The 17377-nt window shown below is 40.0% G+C and overlaps 1 protein-coding gene across 4 annotated transcripts in view; it reads left to right on the top strand.

Annotated features, from left to right (window-relative positions):
* Window positions 1-17377, top strand: part of KU70 (ATP-dependent DNA helicase 2 subunit Ku70-like protein) — a 291039-nt gene that overhangs the window by 116494 nt on the left and 157168 nt on the right. For all 4 annotated transcript variants that reach the window (XM_089818793.1, XM_089818794.1, XM_089818791.1 and 1 more), the window contains 7 exons: window positions 6673-6778; window positions 6928-7045; window positions 7182-7265; window positions 7592-7650; window positions 9577-9710; window positions 9828-9871; window positions 10016-10092. In XM_089818793.1, coding sequence (XP_089674919.1) covers window positions 6673-6778; window positions 6928-7045; window positions 7182-7265; window positions 7592-7650; window positions 9577-9710; window positions 9828-9871; window positions 10016-10092 — 622 coding nt within the window. The remainder of the gene's footprint in view (window positions 1-6672; window positions 6779-6927; window positions 7046-7181; window positions 7266-7591; window positions 7651-9576; window positions 9711-9827; window positions 9872-10015; window positions 10093-17377) is intronic.

Raw genomic sequence — 17377 nt, 5'->3', positions numbered from 1 at the left:
TTGATTTACACTTTTTCTGAAGAATCGAAAAACCTCTTTATGTTCCTCATTCTCTTCATGCATATCAAAATCGTGTCTCTGACATGTGTCATGTCACAAAATTTTAATGTAATTTTTAAAATTAAATTAATTAATTAATTAGTCCCAGAATTTAAATAATATAACGGCCTTCAATTAGTTACTTTAATTTATTAATGTGGCCCAAGATAATAATTGTATGTGTGGTTCCGATTGATTTAGTATATCTCGGACCCATTTTTATATTAGTGTCCATTGATAAGTGTTGCCTTCGGCTATCTTTGTACACCCTCAGAAACGTTTTACCCGATGGATATTTGAGCATGGCTTGTATGTAGTCGTAGGTATGCGATTTGGATTATTTCTTTTGTATTGCGAATTCCAGTTGGGATTCTCTGTTGTTTGCCATTTCAGAAGTAAAAGATCTTCCCTACTTGGCTTGTCCGGTTTCGGTGGGATTCAACCCTCACCCTATTCCGTTGTATATAATACTTTGCTCAGATTTGGCAAATTGGAGCACCAACTTTTGGCAAATATTACTTGAAGGATTATTCGTGTTCAATCTCCATTCTTGTTTGGCTCTATCTAACGAATTTGGATCTATAAGTTTATGGTTGTATGATTGGGCATTCTTCCCTCTATCTGTACACCATCAACCGGTTTCCTCCCTCCTACCGTACGGACGACTCTGCCTTCATTCTGTGTACGACTTGTCCTACCTCTATCGTACGGCCTCCCTTGGACTATCGTACAACCTCCCCTTGACTAACACAATATGGGCAATTGAAGCCGCACAACACATGCAACTGAGGCTGCGTAGCACAGGCAACTATGGCTGCGCAACATGGGCAATTGACGCCTTGCAACACGAGCAACTGAGGCTGCGCAACGTGAGCAATTGTGGCCGCGCAACACGGGCAACTATGGCAGCGTAGCACGAGCAACTGAGGCTGTGCAGCACAGGTAGAGGCCGTGTAGCTCGAGTTGTGGCCACGCAACATGGGCTGTGGCCTCGCAGCACGGGCAATCAAGGCTGCACAGCACTGGCAACTGAGGTGACGGAGCACGAGTAGAGGCCGTGTAGCACGAACAATTGAGGTTGCGCAACATGGGGGGCTGTGGCCACGCAACATGGGCAACTAAGGCCGTGTAGCACAGACAACCCAATACTGCCAGGAACGGAACATTACAGCGGTATTAAAGCAGAAACCATTCAGGAGCATCTCCGAAACTTTCAGGAACATTACCAAAACCGTTCGAGAACATTACTGTGGTATCAGAGCAGAAACCATTCGAGAGCATCTCCAAAACTTTCGAGAACATTACCGAAATCGTTCGGGAACATTACAGTGGTATCAGAGCTAGTGATCTTGCCAGCTTGCTGGGATGATTGAGAGATTTTGGTACTTGGATCACACTATGGCCTTGAACATCGATGGAGAGTGGTGGTTGAAGGCACTACAAAGGATTGACAAAGAGCTCAGTGAGTGTGTTGATCTTCCGTTAGATATATTGGAAGTATGTTTGTATTAGGTGGATCAATTACCTTCAAGATTTATATAGAGAATCCTCTCGCTGATTAAGGAGGCGTTAACCCAGGCTTTTGAGACACCATGACAAGGTCTAAGTGAGGTCTTGAGAATTTCGGCTCCTAAAGTAGCGTATGATGATAACACCATGATAGAGATATTGCAATTGATATTTGACAGCTTTTAGAGTCTTAATGACTTCAGTAGTGACCCTTTTGGTAGGAGATTTACAATATTGGAGAATTGTGCAAATGTCAAAGTAAGTAACCTTCTCTTAGATCTTGAATTGCAAAATTTGGTCCATGATATATTTCATCACTTGTTGGTCACCATCAAGGAAGATCATGATACTAAGATTTCAGTTGCTATGGAGAGTCTTATGATTTTGTGCATTGAAGAGATGGATGAAATATCCCAACCCATCACATCTATGTTATGGGCCTAGAATGTATTCCCTCTATAGCAACATATAGATTGGTTAGTAATGTTTTCAAGCATTGTGAAGAAAAACTAATGTTTCATTTGCACAAGTGGGAGAGAATGAATAACAATGAGAAGGGGGATACTTTACGTGAGGAGAATGAAGGCATGATTATAGGGCTGCTCCAAGAGGATTTGCTAAATCTTCCTACTACACCAACATGAGGAGAACACCAAAAAAATGAAGAGGTTGCTTGCACGAATCTTCTGAAGACATGGACGGATCAAGTTGTGCTTATCATCAAAGTTGTGCTCGAGATTGTGCTTGTCACCAAGGCACTATTCGTTGAGGAAGTTCCATTAGTTGCTTAAGTTGTGTCCATCATAGAAGTTGTGTCTGTTGTCGAGGCTCTGTGGCTGTCATCGAAGCTATGTCCGTCATCATGGTCTTGTTCATCGCTGAGGTTGTATGTCCATCACCGTCATTGTGTCTGTCACCATCATGTCCATCATCGTCATGTCCGTCACCGACGCCGAGTTCGTGTCCATCGTCGAGTTCGTGTGTGTCACCATTGTCGTATCTGTCACCGTTGTGTCCGTCATCAACACCGACTCTGTGTCCATTGTTGAGTTCGTGTCTGTCACCGTCGTGTTTGTCACTATCGTGTCCATCACCATCATGTCCGTCATTGATGCCGAGTCCGTGCCCGTTGTTGAGTTCATGTCTGTCATCGTCGTTGTATTTTTCACCATCACGTCCATCACCGATGCCGAGTCCGTGTTCGTCATCAAGTTCGTGTCCGTCACTGTCGTTTCCATCATCGACTCCAAGTCTATGTCCATTGTCGAGTTCACGTTTGTCACTGTCGTGTCCATCACCGTCATGTCCGTTACCAACATCAAGTTCGTGCCCATCATCGAGTTTGTGTCTGTCATCGACTTGAAGTCCATCATCGAGTTCGTATCAATCACCGTTGTTGTGTTTGTCACCGTCTTGTTTATCACTGACGTCGAGTTTGTCTATTACTGTTGTGTTCATCACTGACGTTGGGTTTGTATACCTCGTTGAGTTCATATTTGTCACTTTCGTGTCTGTCGTCGAGTTCGTGTTCGTCACCATCGTTGTGTGCGTTGTTGTCACTGTCACCATATTTGTCATTGTCATTGTGTTCGTTGTCTTCACTGCCGCCTTGTCCATTGCTATGTTCGACACCGTTGTCTTCGTCATGTATGTCATCTTCATTGTGTCCATTGTCGTCATTGTCGTCATGTCAATTGCCAAGTCCATCATCATGTTCGTCACCGTCTTTGCGTCTGTCAATGTCGTTGTGTCTTTCATCGATGTCAAGTTTGTATCTGTCGTCAAGGGTGTATCCGTTGTTGTAGTTGTATCCATCGACGACGTCATGGTTGTCTTTGTCATCTTTGTGTGTCCATCATTGTGGCTGCATCTGTTACAATAGCTACGTTTGTTGCCATTGAGACATTGCTCGCTGTCGAGGCTCTATCCATCATCGAGGCTTCAACCGAGGTTCTGCGTGCCATTGAGGTTTTATCTACGGCTAAAATTTTGTTCACCGCCGAAGTACTCTTTGTTGAGGTTTTTTCTGCCAAGGTTACCTTTACTGAGGTACTCTTTGCTGAGGCTTCCATCATCATGGCACCCTTCACCGAAGCTCATGTCACTGAGGTTCTCACAGTCGAGCCTTCCTTCGTCAACATTCTCACTACTGAAGCTCTCTTCATCAAGGTTTCATTTGTCAAGAATATAATAGTGATTGTTGTGGTTGTGTCAGTGGCCTCATCCATCGCAATAGCTACGTTTGTTGCCATTGAGACATTGCTCGCTGTCGAGGCTATATCCATCATCGAGGCTTCAACTAAGGTTCTGCGTGCCATTGAGGTTTTATCTACAGCTAAAATTTTGTTCACCGTCGAGGTACTCTCTGTTGAGGTTTTTTTTGCCAAGGTTCCCTTTGCTGAGGTACTCTTTGTTGAGGCTTCCATCATCATGGCACCCTTCACCGAAGGTCATGTCACCGAGGTTCTCACAGTCGAGCCCCCCTTCGTCAACATTCACTACTGAAGCTCTCTTCGTCAAGGTTTCATCCGTTAGGAATATAATAGTGATTGTTGTGGTTGTGTCAGTGGGTAAGTTTGTGCTAGCATCAATGTCTGTGTGCATGACCATACCCAAAGAGATTTTTGAACATAATGACATGAAAGATTTCATCAATTTGTGTTATTGGGATCTTGGTGAAGGCTACGACAATGTTTATATTAGAGTGGCATAGCGGATGCTTAATGATAGTGGGGTGCAAGGGAGGTTTGATGACAATTCACTCATTTCGCTTGCGTGTTTGGTTTGGGATCCTGGTGACTCGAGATACGATAATATTTATATCAGAGTGGCGCAGTGAAAGTTTGATAGCAATGTGGTGCTGCAGAGGATTGATGTCATTTCACTTGTCTTGCCTGTGCGTTTGATTTGGGACCCTGGAGCTATTGGTGTTCTGTTAGATGACGGATTGCTTGAGGGCAAGCAATCTTTGGGCAGTGAGGATTTGTCATGTCTCGAAATTTTAATGTAATTTTTAAAATTAAATTAATTAATTAACTGGTCCCATAATTTAAATAATATAAGGACCTTTAATTAGTTACTTTAATTAATTAATATGTGGCCCAAGATAATATTTGTATGTGTGATTCCAATTGATTTAGTATATCTCGGACTGATTTTTATATTAGTGTCCGTTGGTAAGTGTTGCTGTGGGCTATCTTTGTACACTCTCAGAAACGCTTTCCCCGATGGGTATTTAAGCACGGCTTGTAAGTAGTCGTAGGTATGCGATTTGGATTATTTCTTTTGTACTGTGAATTCCAGTTAAGATTCTCTGTTGTTCGCCATTTCAGAAGTGAAAGATCTTCCCTACTTGGCTTGTCTGGTTTCGGTGGGATTCAACCCTCACCCTATTCCGTTGTATATAATACTTTGCTTGGATCTGCCAAATCGGAGTACCATCTTTTGGCAAATATTAATTGAAGGATTATTCGTGTTCAATCTCCATTCTTGTTTGGCTTTATCTAACGAATTCAGATCTATAAGTTTATGGTTGCATGATTGGGCATTCTTCCCTCTATCCGTACACCATCGGCCGGTTTCCTCCCTCCTACCGTACGAATGACTCGGTCTTCATTCCGTGTACAGCTTGTCCTACCTCTACCATATAGCCTCCCTTGGACTATCGTACAACCTCCCCTTGACTACCACACAATATGGGCAACTGAGGTTGTGCAACATAGGCAACTGAGGCTGCGCAGCATGGGCAACTGAGGCCGCGCAACATTGGCGACTGAGGCAGCGGAGATGGGTAGAGGCCGTGCAACACGAGCACTTGAGGCTGCACAACATGGGTTGTGGCTGCGCAGCACGAGCAATTGAGGCAATAGAGCATGGGCAACTGAGGCCACACAACATGGGCAACTAAGGCCGTGCAGCACAGGCAACTAAGGCCGTGTAGTACGGACAAGCCAGTACTGCCAAGAATGGAACATTATAGAGGTATCAAAGCAAAAACTGTTCAGGAGCATCTTTGAAACTTTCGGGAACATTACCGAAACTGTTCGGGAACATTACATTGGTATCACAGCAGAAACTGTTGGAGAGCATTTCTGAAACTTTTGGGAACATTACCGAAACCGTTCGGGAACATTACAACATGGTTACACAATTTGTCCATAGTGTTCTTATTGCTACCTGCATGAAAGTAACCGCTAAAGTATGATCATTACATGATGTGGTTAGAAACTCAAGAATCCCACACAGAGAGCGTCGACGGTTACAAAGGGTGCAATGAAGAAATATTGCCAAGGAGTTCAACATTGGGCAACTTAAAGAAACAAACTGCAAAGAAGGGTTTCCGTGGAACCATTTCCTTTGGACTAAATATTCTCCAGTGGACTTCACTTTCTCGTGGACTAACTTTCGCGTGGAGAAACTTTCCCCGTGGAGAACTTTCCTGTGGACAAACTTTCACTTGGAGAACTTTTTCTGTAGAAACAAGTCACTCAGCCTAGAAGATTGAAATGAAAAATACTAACAAAAAGGAGTCAGGGCCTGTAAATTGTGCATTGTAAGGGCGTTATGAACTTGATAATTATGATATGCATCTCAAATTTCTTTAGCAGTCTGAAGTTTAACTATAGGAAACTTGTTTATGAGATTGTGATTTTAGGCCATTCTGATTGGAAGTTTTTAAATCGTATAAGATTGTAATTTTCTTTTCTAATTATTAATTTGCTAGAAGCAAGTTGGATTTCATTTAAACGGATATTCTGTTATCTGTTCTGCTGTTTGTGTTACCCTTATTGAAGACTGGGTATCTGGAACCATTGTTTAGTTAACTTTTCGTGTGTTCACTGTTATCTACCTGAAAAGGCTACATTGTGTGTTGAACATGGATCCAATGCTTCTTACTCATTGCATATTATCTAGTTGATCCGTTCTTTTGGGGAAATGCTTGAGCAAATTGAATCTTTGTGGTGCATTGTTATATTTATTTTTTAAGACACTCAGTTGATTCACCCAGGCAACTTCTTTTTTATTTCTTTTTGTTTTTCGTCTTGCTTTTCCGAGGTTTAGAGGATTTGGTGCCTGTAAATATTTCTTATTTTTCTTCCTTTATACTGTTTATTTGTTTGACAGATACTTTTGAAAAGGAAATTGGAAGTCAAAGTTGGATTGTTGCTGGTTCAAGAGAAAATCCCTTGTACAGTGCACTTTGGGTTGCTCAGGGACTCCTGCGGAAAGGGTAGTGCAGTAGAATCATTTTTGTCTCTGATAGGGATAGAATTTTGGTCCATGCCCTGAATTGAAAAATGTTTTAGTGTCATTTCTTATGATAATGTTGAATCTGGAAAGAATTTTTGTTGTGTATTTTAATTTTGTTTATTCTTCCAGATCCACTAGAAATGTTGATAAACGCATATTATTATTCACAAATAATGATGATCCTTTTGAAAATGCTGATCCTCGGGTCAAAGCAGACATGAGGAGGACAACAATTCAACGGGCCAAGGTAAGGTGCTCAAATGCACTATTATTTTTCGTAGTGTAGATAATTGGGTTGGCCAGCATAATGTGCTGGAACATAGTGATGTTTGTATGTGTGTCTGCATCTGTTATTTTCTTGATCTTCCGTGTTTGATGTGCAGGATTCACAAGATTTGGGTATTTCAATTGAGCTTTTCCCCTTGAGTAGATCGGGCGAAGAATTCAATGTTTCCATTTTCTTTGCGGTATGTTTTATTTTACAGTGCATGGTATATTATTTTGTAAAATAGAGCTCTAGGAACTTAATTGTCTTATTATGTATCATATTTGATACTATAATAAATGAAATATATTTTTAATGAGTAAATGGCAATGATAGATTATGACTGAGAGTTGTAATGGCTACCTGATAGATTGTGTGCCCTATTATTAGAAATTTAGAGCTATTGTTATAATTTCAGTGAAAGTGATCTTATTGAGTGTGTGTGTGGCATTTTCCTGTCTTGTAATTTTAACAATTCTGTTGCTGTATTTGAGTTTAAAAGGATTATTTACAAATAACTTGTGACAGGATATGCTTGAGTTGGAGAATGATGAATCATCGGAATTCATGCCAATGGTTGCAGAAAAGTAAGTATATTTTCCACATAGTTGAAAGTTCTGCCTTTTAATTATAAGTTGAAACAAATCATGTTAAAGCATATTTGGAAAATGATTAAATTTTTGAAAAATGCTGTAAATCTGAAGAAATAACAGTTTGCAAATTAGCTTCATTTCCCTTAAATTTTGCAAAAGATGTAGTTTGTGTAATTTTTTTATTTCTATTCCGTATCAGAAAAGTATTCTACAACTAAAGAACTACCAGTCGGTAGGGTGAAGTTTGTAGGAGATTCATCATTAAAATTGACTAGTAAGGTATTCTTTGCATATTTTAAATAAGAAAATAAATTTAGAGAGTTACAGCAGAGGAACGGAGATCATGCATTTCTTATTGAACACTTTCTTTCATAGTTTGAATACTTCTGTTTAACTATTTTGCCTGAGGATGGAAACCATCAGAATTGTGGAAGTTTAGAGGATGGAAAACCTCGTGTTTTCAAGGTAGGAGTTGAGGACAAAAGCCCCTTGTTCTTGAGGCAATTTGACCCAGAATCAGAGTCATATAGAGTAGATTGCACTGTATATCTGCTGTTCAGTTTTCTGTAATGTCATTGCTACAACACTATTTTAGTGATCTCAGCTGCAAAATAATATTAAATTTGTGAATTTTGTCTTTGTTGTTGCGTCTGTTTATCTATGTTATTTTGAACAATGTATACATGAACGTCTTGACTATAAATACCTAGCTCGCTTTAATAATGATGACATTGGTTTGGTTTCAGCAATATTATATATATAGTGATGTATAGTTGTAGTTTGAAATTGCAGGGTTTATAAAGTATTGAAAAGGGACATTAAACACAAACTTCTGTCAGTGTAAATGATTGTTGGTACAATATTTTGTTCACCTTAGATATCTTATATCTTAATTGTGATAGTGCTCTTATTTAACAAATTTACTTGGGATATTTATTGAATCTTACTTAAGTATCTCGCAATGAGTGTGCACACCTTGATTTTAATTACACAAGTGCACTGCCACATCAATTTGATTGATGGAGTTAAGTGTCATTTCTATTCAATCGAGGTCACCTCTATCTTAGTTGGATTGACTTAAGCCACCTTTTAATCAGACCTCTTTTTTTGTCATCTTGTCGATGCTTGCATTGAAGAGGCCTATACATTTGTATGTTACTTTTTGTATCTTGTCTTGTCGCATGATAGATGCGGACAAAGTGCCAAGGATTTTGCATCAACTCTTGATTGATTCTTTTTAGGTGCCATCTCCATTAAATTTATGGCACTTCTATCTCTGGTAGATTAACTCACCTCTTCATTGAAAGTTGATTCATACCACTTCATTTTGTCATCTCGTTGATGCATGCTTTAAGGAGACATCTAGGCCTCTTCTATCTCAAGCAGATTGAGTTAGCTTACCTCTTGATTGAGAATTAATTCATACCAATTCCTTTTGTCATCTCCTTGATGCATTTATTTAAGAGAACTATCTATATACCCTCTGTAACTTGTCTCATAATGTTTAATATAGACTAGCAATGTTTTTTCATCTGGATCTGGGATTAGTTTATAGGTATTATGGTGTACGCAAAATTCTAATAACGATGAATCATGTATCTGTCTTGAACTTTCCAATAGAATTTTGGCATGTTTGACCTAATATATAAGAATTGCATGGCCATGCTGTCAAAATTCTGCATAAGGTCGTAGAGTAGGATCCCAATACTGGTTTGTAGGATTAACATGTACTCTGTAATAATTGTCAAAAGGACTTCAATTTTTGAAATTATTAAATTTTTTGATTCTATCGAATGTTCTCAGTTGAATGCTGGTTTTGAATATAATTGTTAGTTACTTTCATCAAATAGGCAAGATGAAAGTTAGATATTGAAATAAAGCAGTTTTATAACATGACAAAAATTGGGATTTGTTTGATAGGTTTGAAGATCTCACAAATCAATTGAGGAAGAGGATGTACAAGAAGCGTGTTGTTCGGAAGATTACATTGATGGTCGCTGATGGCCTGTCAATTGGGTTACACACATATGCTTTGATTCGGCCTGCCCAAACAGGTACACTAAATTCTGCGTCTTTTGCATATGTGTTCTGCATCAGCAAGTTTGATGCCAAAATTAAAATCAAAACCTGAATTATTTTAAGTATGAATTTTGATTCTTACTTATCTGCAGGAAAAATTACTTGGCTTGATTCTGTGACCAACAAGCCTTTGAAGGTGAAAACTGGGAGATTATCGCATTGCACTTATGATTGAATCATTTAAGTTTTCAGTATCTGTGGGGAAAGCAAAGTTAGTACTGTTGTACATTTTATTTGGAATATTCGAGGTTTGGATGAATGCATTTGCTTTTATGTGCAGCTAGAGAGGTCGTATATTTGTGCTGATACGGGTGCCTTGGTTACAGAACCGTTGGCAAGATTCCAAACATATCAGAAGTAAGACAGTCATTTTTTTGAGAGATTATGTGCTCTAATATTCCACATTTAGAAAAATATATTGCATTCAACTGAAAATATCCTAATTGTGAACTATATAATGCTGTTCAATATATCTGATTGCAAGTCTTTAACTGAACATCCACAAAAAGAAATATAATGTTATTCAGTCTAACCGATAAGGCTATTTGAATTCTTTAAATCTTTGGGTAGGATCGTTGTGATGATGGCCAAATGCTAACTGTTCAGTGTTATGTTCTAGCAAAGATTCTGGTTTTGCTCTAAAGATATTCTCCTTTATTACAATATGATAGATTAGAATGAATAGGTCATAATTATGGAATCGTCCAAAAAAATGCAACACATCAAAACAAAATCTTATCTCTATGGTTTTGTTTCCATCTGGGTGGAAAATAATTAGACTTATTTACTCTGTGTAAAGTTGTTTGCCATCACTCATCAGGAGAAATTTGGATATGGTATCAAGTGAAAAGACAACTATTGTGACAAAAGATATGATATGGCATACTTGAAATTTCACATGCAATATATTTATAGAAACATAGACAATTCAAATAGTGCTTATCAATTTGTAAAGATAAAAATATTTTCTATTAATATTCTTACATGAGAAGAAATAATAATAGCCTGCATTATTAATAACTGGAAATAAACATTTATCACCGCTAGGAATATACATTCCACATCACAGAAAAGGTACCATGCAAAAAATAACAGCCAAAACCCCTCCAAATGTGAGCTGAAAGGTGTGGCATTTAGGTTCTTTTATTAATTATTTGTGATTGGTGTTTGGGATTTCATAATGGCCTTATACAATATATCTTCCAACCTCACCAAAGTCATGTTGAGATGTGGTTATATCATAAATTAATGCAAGAAAATTAATATGTGATACAGGAAATAAACTAAATGTAAGAAACTAAATAAAGCACCAACAAACATTTACCAAATGTGGATTTCTTTTTGAAAATTTATGTCGCCTCTATGGTCTGGGCTTGGATCAGTACAGTGCAGTTGACTCTTGACACTAGGAGTTAAAATATTTTAGGTGAAGGAATTAAAATAGCAAACGAAATTGGAAGAATGCAATTGTTGACACTCTTTATACATATGCACATTTAAGTAATTTATAGTTCTCTTATGTTCAGCTAGTAATGAGTAAAAGCAAGGTGGTTGACAACTAGACCTATGTCCTATCCAGAGTTTTGGAACACACTGATGAGAGCAGTGTATGATTCTGGTTTTCACCTCATGCTGTAATATCCCCCTAATGTAGGATTCAATTAATAGTAATTATTATATATAAAAAAAAATTCAAAAATAAACATAATAAATTTTTATTTATAATAATATAATAATATATTATTAAAATAATAATATAATAATATATTATTAAAATAATAATAATAAATTGATTGAATTTTAAATAATAATATTATATCAATAAATGATTTATATTAAATAATAATGAATATAGATAAGATTAAGAATAAAACTTGTTACTAAGAAATGATAGACACCGACTTAGGAAGACTAAATTCATAGTCAGTAAGTTTGTTTTCCATACTGGGTAAAGAAATCAACGCACAGACAATAGATATGAATAGCAGAACTTATTATTATTCGCATATGCCAAACAGTACATTATGCTCGCTCATATCTGATGATTACAATGCCTCCCGAAGGGGGTATAAATACTTTCCGAAGAACCTTCCTGAAGGGGTCCATCGGCTACATGACAATTACTGAAGGGCCCATCGGCTACATAGCAAGAACTTCCCGAAGGGACCCGTCGGCTACATAACAAGAACCTTTCCGAAGGGCCCTATTGGTTGATGCACAATTTCTACCAACGACATCATCGCCCCCAAAAAGAAAAGTCGTCTCCTGACAACTACAGAACAAAACTCAAACAACTAACTACAACAAGATAGATTTGCCACATCAGTTTCACATTCGTTCTGTGCCTGCGCCAAATTGGTTTCCAAAACACACTGTCTCCATAGTCAAGCTGACCTTGATAGCCACCTATGCTACTTTCTCTGCTTCCAACTGTGGGTACACTGAATTGCCTTCAATTGGATGATCAACTCCTCCCGAGCTCTCCCTACATCCACCAAGACAGCTTCACGGCCAACACCTATTCTGAGTGCCACCTCTGACACACACTGTCCATGCCTGTAGCAACTCTAGGTGTCATCAACTGGTCACACTTCCCACGACTGATATCCGCAACGACTAGGGGTCCAGGGGGCAATGCCCTCTGCGGGGTCGAGGGGCAGCGCCCCTCTCCGCCAAGACCAAATGAGCACTCCGAAACCCACACAAAAATGCACAGAACACACTATTTTTGCAATTTTTCCTAATCCCACACTCTTTCTGGCAATCGCTGGTGCTTCTCCTTCCTTATGTCATCATCTGATACTCATTTTGAGCATTCTTGATTTGTCGACTTTTTTTTATTTTAATTTTAGAAAACCTCTTGTCACCCTTTTGTGCTACCAATGTACAACTACACCATACATCTTGCCACCGTATCGACTCCTTATGCAATATCCTATAACGTCCTCCAAAGTCTAAATGTAATAACAAGTAGAAGCCGTATGCCAAAACCTATAGAATCAATTCGCCACATTATGCAAAAACCGTACCCCATATTATGCAAAATCCGTACGGTGACGTCAGAACCATACAAATCCGTACAGAAAATGGAATCCGTACGGCATTAGTATCCAATTAATGTTTCAAGTATATAATGAAAACTTTAAAATCCATAAGCCATGCTTTGTCTTAGAAATCCGTACGCTAGGCTTTGCCTAGGAAATCCGTATGTCAAGAAAGTCCATTCGCCAAGTGCTCTGCTAAATTCGTATGGTACTTAGATTTTTATAACATTCGTATGGTGAGGTAGAAAGTCGTACAAGAACACAGGCTTAAAAGCCGTACGATGGCTTATAAAAAATTGACTTAAAAAATCCGTATGGTAGCTTCACTCCAAAACTCTGTACGGTGACTCCTAAAGATCCGTACGATGTCTAAAAACCGTGCAACAACCAATCCTCAGAAAATTTGTATGGTAACCTTTACTTAGAAACTGTACACTACATCCTCATTTAAAAATCCATACGGTACATATTAGACTTAATGCTTTTCCGTATGCTTGCTCAAAACCTCCAAAAAATCCGTACGGTGGGAGTCTTTTAGAAACTGTATGGTAACATCACTATCATATAAAATTTGTACAGTACCATCCTTTAAAAAGCTGTACGGTATCTTTTCCATTTCCTCTTTTTTTTTTTTTTTTTCTGAATAACTATGTATAATATTTACATATGTATAGTACTTACAGTCTTCTTCTCTCAGTTGTTCGTCCACGGAGGTGCGTTACTTCTTTCATGGCAGACATTCAACTTCGACCTATTCACTGTGTCGGCAACTTCCTTTCCATCTAGCATCCATTGTTTTACTGCTCCGTTATCACCCACTTCCCAAATTTGATATGGTCCGACCCACTTAGCTTTGAACTTGCCTAGCTTGATCTCATTTTGGCCATCGTACTTTAACACCCATTTCCCCGACTGAAACCTGTTCAATTTCAAGTGCTTTTTGTGCCATGCTCTACGCCCGTTCTGTGTCACCTCCGTAGCCCACTCCTGCAACTGTTGCTCATCAAGTTTATTTAAGGTACACGATCTCTCCATCCGGTTTTCCATATGGCCCGGTTTGTTTGTGAAGCTCGATACCATGGACTCCGTCAGCTGCCCCTTCTGGCTGTCAAGAACACGTCCACTTCGTACTGCTGCAACTTTTATTAAACCCTTCTGCTTTGTTTCCTGTGCTGACTGTATGATGTGTCTTCCTTGCTGCTGGCACCTTTTTGCTATATCTATGGTTCGACGTAATACTTTCTTCCTGCGCGGTCATACAGTGGAATCTTTCCTCCTTTCGAGTTCATACTGTATGTTCTTCCCTTCAGCTTCAGCCGTAACCACCTTTCCTTCTTCGGCTTCTCTATGTTGCTTCAGACATTCATGTCTTTTTTTGTTATCTTCATCAACTCTTAACATATTACAGCTCGGAAAGAGTTCATAGTCCTCTATCTGCCAGTGGTAAAGACCGTTCATTGAATCCAAATCATCGTCTGTCAATCCTCCTTCCAACCGCAGGGCTCCCTATTAATCTGGTTCCATATTCTGCCTCCTTTCATCCTCTTCTTCTTCAGAATCTGACGATAGAGCTTCTTCCCCCACCATTTGAGTGTGTAGATCGATGACGTACTTCCGCCCTTTGCTTTCAAGTGATAAAGTATTTTTCTTCCAATCGTGCTTCGCCTTGGCTTGTATCAGCCACCCTCGGCCCATAATGGCATCATATCCTCTTTGCTTCAGTGGGATCACAACGAAATCCAACAAGAATGGTTGTGTTCCAATTGTCACTGGTTGTGCTGTTAGGACTCCCAATGGCTTGATTTCATGTTGATCAGCCGTTAGTAGCTGGAATGTAGGTAGCCATAATGTCGGCTGTCCCAACCTTTTCCAGGTGTCTTAAGGCAACACATTGACACTGGACCCTCCGTCCACAATCGTTTCCGTCAATACAGTCCCGAGAATTCCCATTTCGACGATTGCCGGATGGCGTCCGAATGAGAGAGCTAACAGCATCGGATCTTTTGCACTTGCGTCACTTTCTTTCTCCTTTTTGTCCGCTGTATTTGCTCTACTTTCTTGCTCCCTTCCATGTTCTCCTGGTAGTTGTGCAGTGGGAATGATGTTTGTGAGTGCCGATCGGAGTTGAGGCATAGTGAGCAACAGATCATTTATCCTGACAGGTACCTCGGCTTGCAATATTTGTCGTACAATGTTTTGTTCTACGCAGTTGCATACGGAGGTACCTGGCGTGTCCTTCAGGTGTGCCGTTTCTACCTGCGTTGCTCTCAGGATCTCTGCGTGGGCTTCCTCCAGTCTCTTCTTTTCCTCCGTCGAATCAAGGTAGAGCTTTGCCTGTTTCTAAGTGATTGCCAGAATTTCTTCCTTGTCCATCTCGACAGAAATCAAGTTTACTCTAGACTTCAGGCACTTAGCATCGTCATGATCGCTAGGTCCACAGCATCGGCATAGCAACTTCGGTGTGTTCGCCGTTGTGCACTCTCGGGCAAAGTGGCCTCACAGATTGCATGCGCGACATTGAACTATTGGCCGACCATTCGCATCATACTGAATTCGACTCCTTCCGCCATTATTGTTGTTGCCGCTATTATTGTTGTTTTGCCCTTTGCTATTATTCCTTTACCCACCCGAAGTGGCACCATCAATGTTTGCATTTTCGTTCCCTCTTGACGTGGAAGTTGCCTGTGTAAGAAGCACTTGCGGAGATCCTCAGGTTTTCATGTTAAAGGGGCATTCCTTTGTCGAATGGCCCATGATCTGACAAATGTCGCAGAATTGGTTCTTTGGATAGGATTCTTTAGTATGACCGTCGGTTTTACACTCTGTGCACCACAGCTCACTGCTCTTTGTCTCCTTCTGCATATTTTTAAACTCCTCCATCATGCGGATCATGTCCTTCTGTAGGGCGCGAACCTTCTTGCTACTGCCTTCATCGTCGCTGCTATCTTCTCCGAAAGGCTCATCATCATCCGAATCAAATGAGCTAGTCTTCTTCTTCTTCTTTGTCTTCTGCTCACTTTTGAGGTTCAATGCTCTGTTATAAGCTTCCGTGTATGACGACGACGGCACAATTTTCATTTTCTTCCGCAAGTTTGGGCGTAGACCTTCCACGAACCACCTTTTTTGAAGTCCATCCGCTGGCTTATTTTCCATTTTGTTTATCAAATCTTTTAATTTCCTGGTGTAGACAGGAACAATTTGATTCTTCCCTTGCATAGTATTGAAGATCTCTGCTACAATTTCATGATCGTCATGCAACAGTTGAAATGCGGCCAGAAACTCCTTTTTAATGTTATTCCAACTGTCTAGCTTCTGCGGATCTGTACTAGTAAACCAGTCAATTGCCACGCCCCGTAGGGTGGCCGGAAATTGTCTCATCTAGTCATCTTCATCAGTTATCCCATTTGCCCTTCAGATCGTTTCACACGTTTTGCAATGTCGAATGGGATCGATGGTACCATCGCCATCGAACTTTGGCAGTTTCTCTTTTGGTCCTGCCATCATTACTAGATGTTGTGGGTTTTGTTGTGTACCTGCGCTATTTTGCACTCTCGCGCAATGTTGAATACCCGAGCTGTTTTGTATCCCCTGCGTTGTTCTGCACACCTGTGCTGTTTTGCACACCCACCCTGTTCTACACACTTGTGTTGTTCTGCACACCCGCGCTGTTTTCAACACTCGCGTAGTTTTCGACACCCGTGCTGTTTTGTGAAGAAGGGTTTTCGTCAACTGAAGCTGTCTGTTCCGGAAGTATATCTCGGACGAAGAGTTCTCTCCACGCTCGTGCTCCCTCGGCACTTCGAGCCATGCGAGTCGATCCCCTTCCGTCTGGATTCTCTTCCCTTGGCGTACATAGGTTCAGAAACTCCTCCCTTACTTCTTCCACCAAATTGAGCCGCTGTCGGGTCTCTTCCAACAATTTTTCATTGCTTCTGTGGCCGTCGGTAACTTGTTGAAATCTCCGTCTGTGTTCAGCCTGTTGTGCCAAAATTAAAGTTTCCTATGTTGCACGTAATTCATCCTTTTCCTTCAACTTATTCTTATTCTTGTTCAACTAATTCTGCATTTAATCTTCATTTGCCTGTCATTGTACTAGGTCCATCGGGCAACGACGCCAAATGTTTTCCGTACTGGGTAAAGAAATCAACGCACAGACAATAGATATGAACAGCAAAACTTCTTATTATTATTTGCATATGCCGAACAGTACATTATGCTCACTCATATTTGATGATTACAATGCTTCTCGAAGGGGGTATAAATACTTTTCGAAGAACCTTCCCAAAGGGGTCCATCGGCTACATGACAATTACCGAAGGGCCCATTGGCTACATAACAAGAACTTCTTGAAGGGACCTGTCGGCTACATAACAAGAACCTTTCCGAAGGGACCCGTCGGCTGATATACAATTTCTACCAATGACAAAGTTTTATAAGGAAACTAATCAGCCGAACTAGCCATGGATGATGGCAATCAAGCGTACACCAATCTAATTGTGTGAAGGGTGGATGGAACTCCTATCATCCAACATGACTATAACACAGCTGATAGAAATAATGTTTGTCTACCTCCCGACAAGACCACGACTCATAACTTC

Source organism: Cupressus sempervirens, chromosome 3, assembly GCF_028749045.1.
Source record: "Cupressus sempervirens isolate cs-2001-9-10 chromosome 3, ASM2874904v1, whole genome shotgun sequence".
Classification (NCBI taxonomy): domain Eukaryota; kingdom Viridiplantae; phylum Streptophyta; class Pinopsida; order Cupressales; family Cupressaceae; genus Cupressus; species Cupressus sempervirens.
Note: the sequence above shows the minus strand (reverse complement) of the source record. Positions and strands in the feature narration are given on the sequence as shown.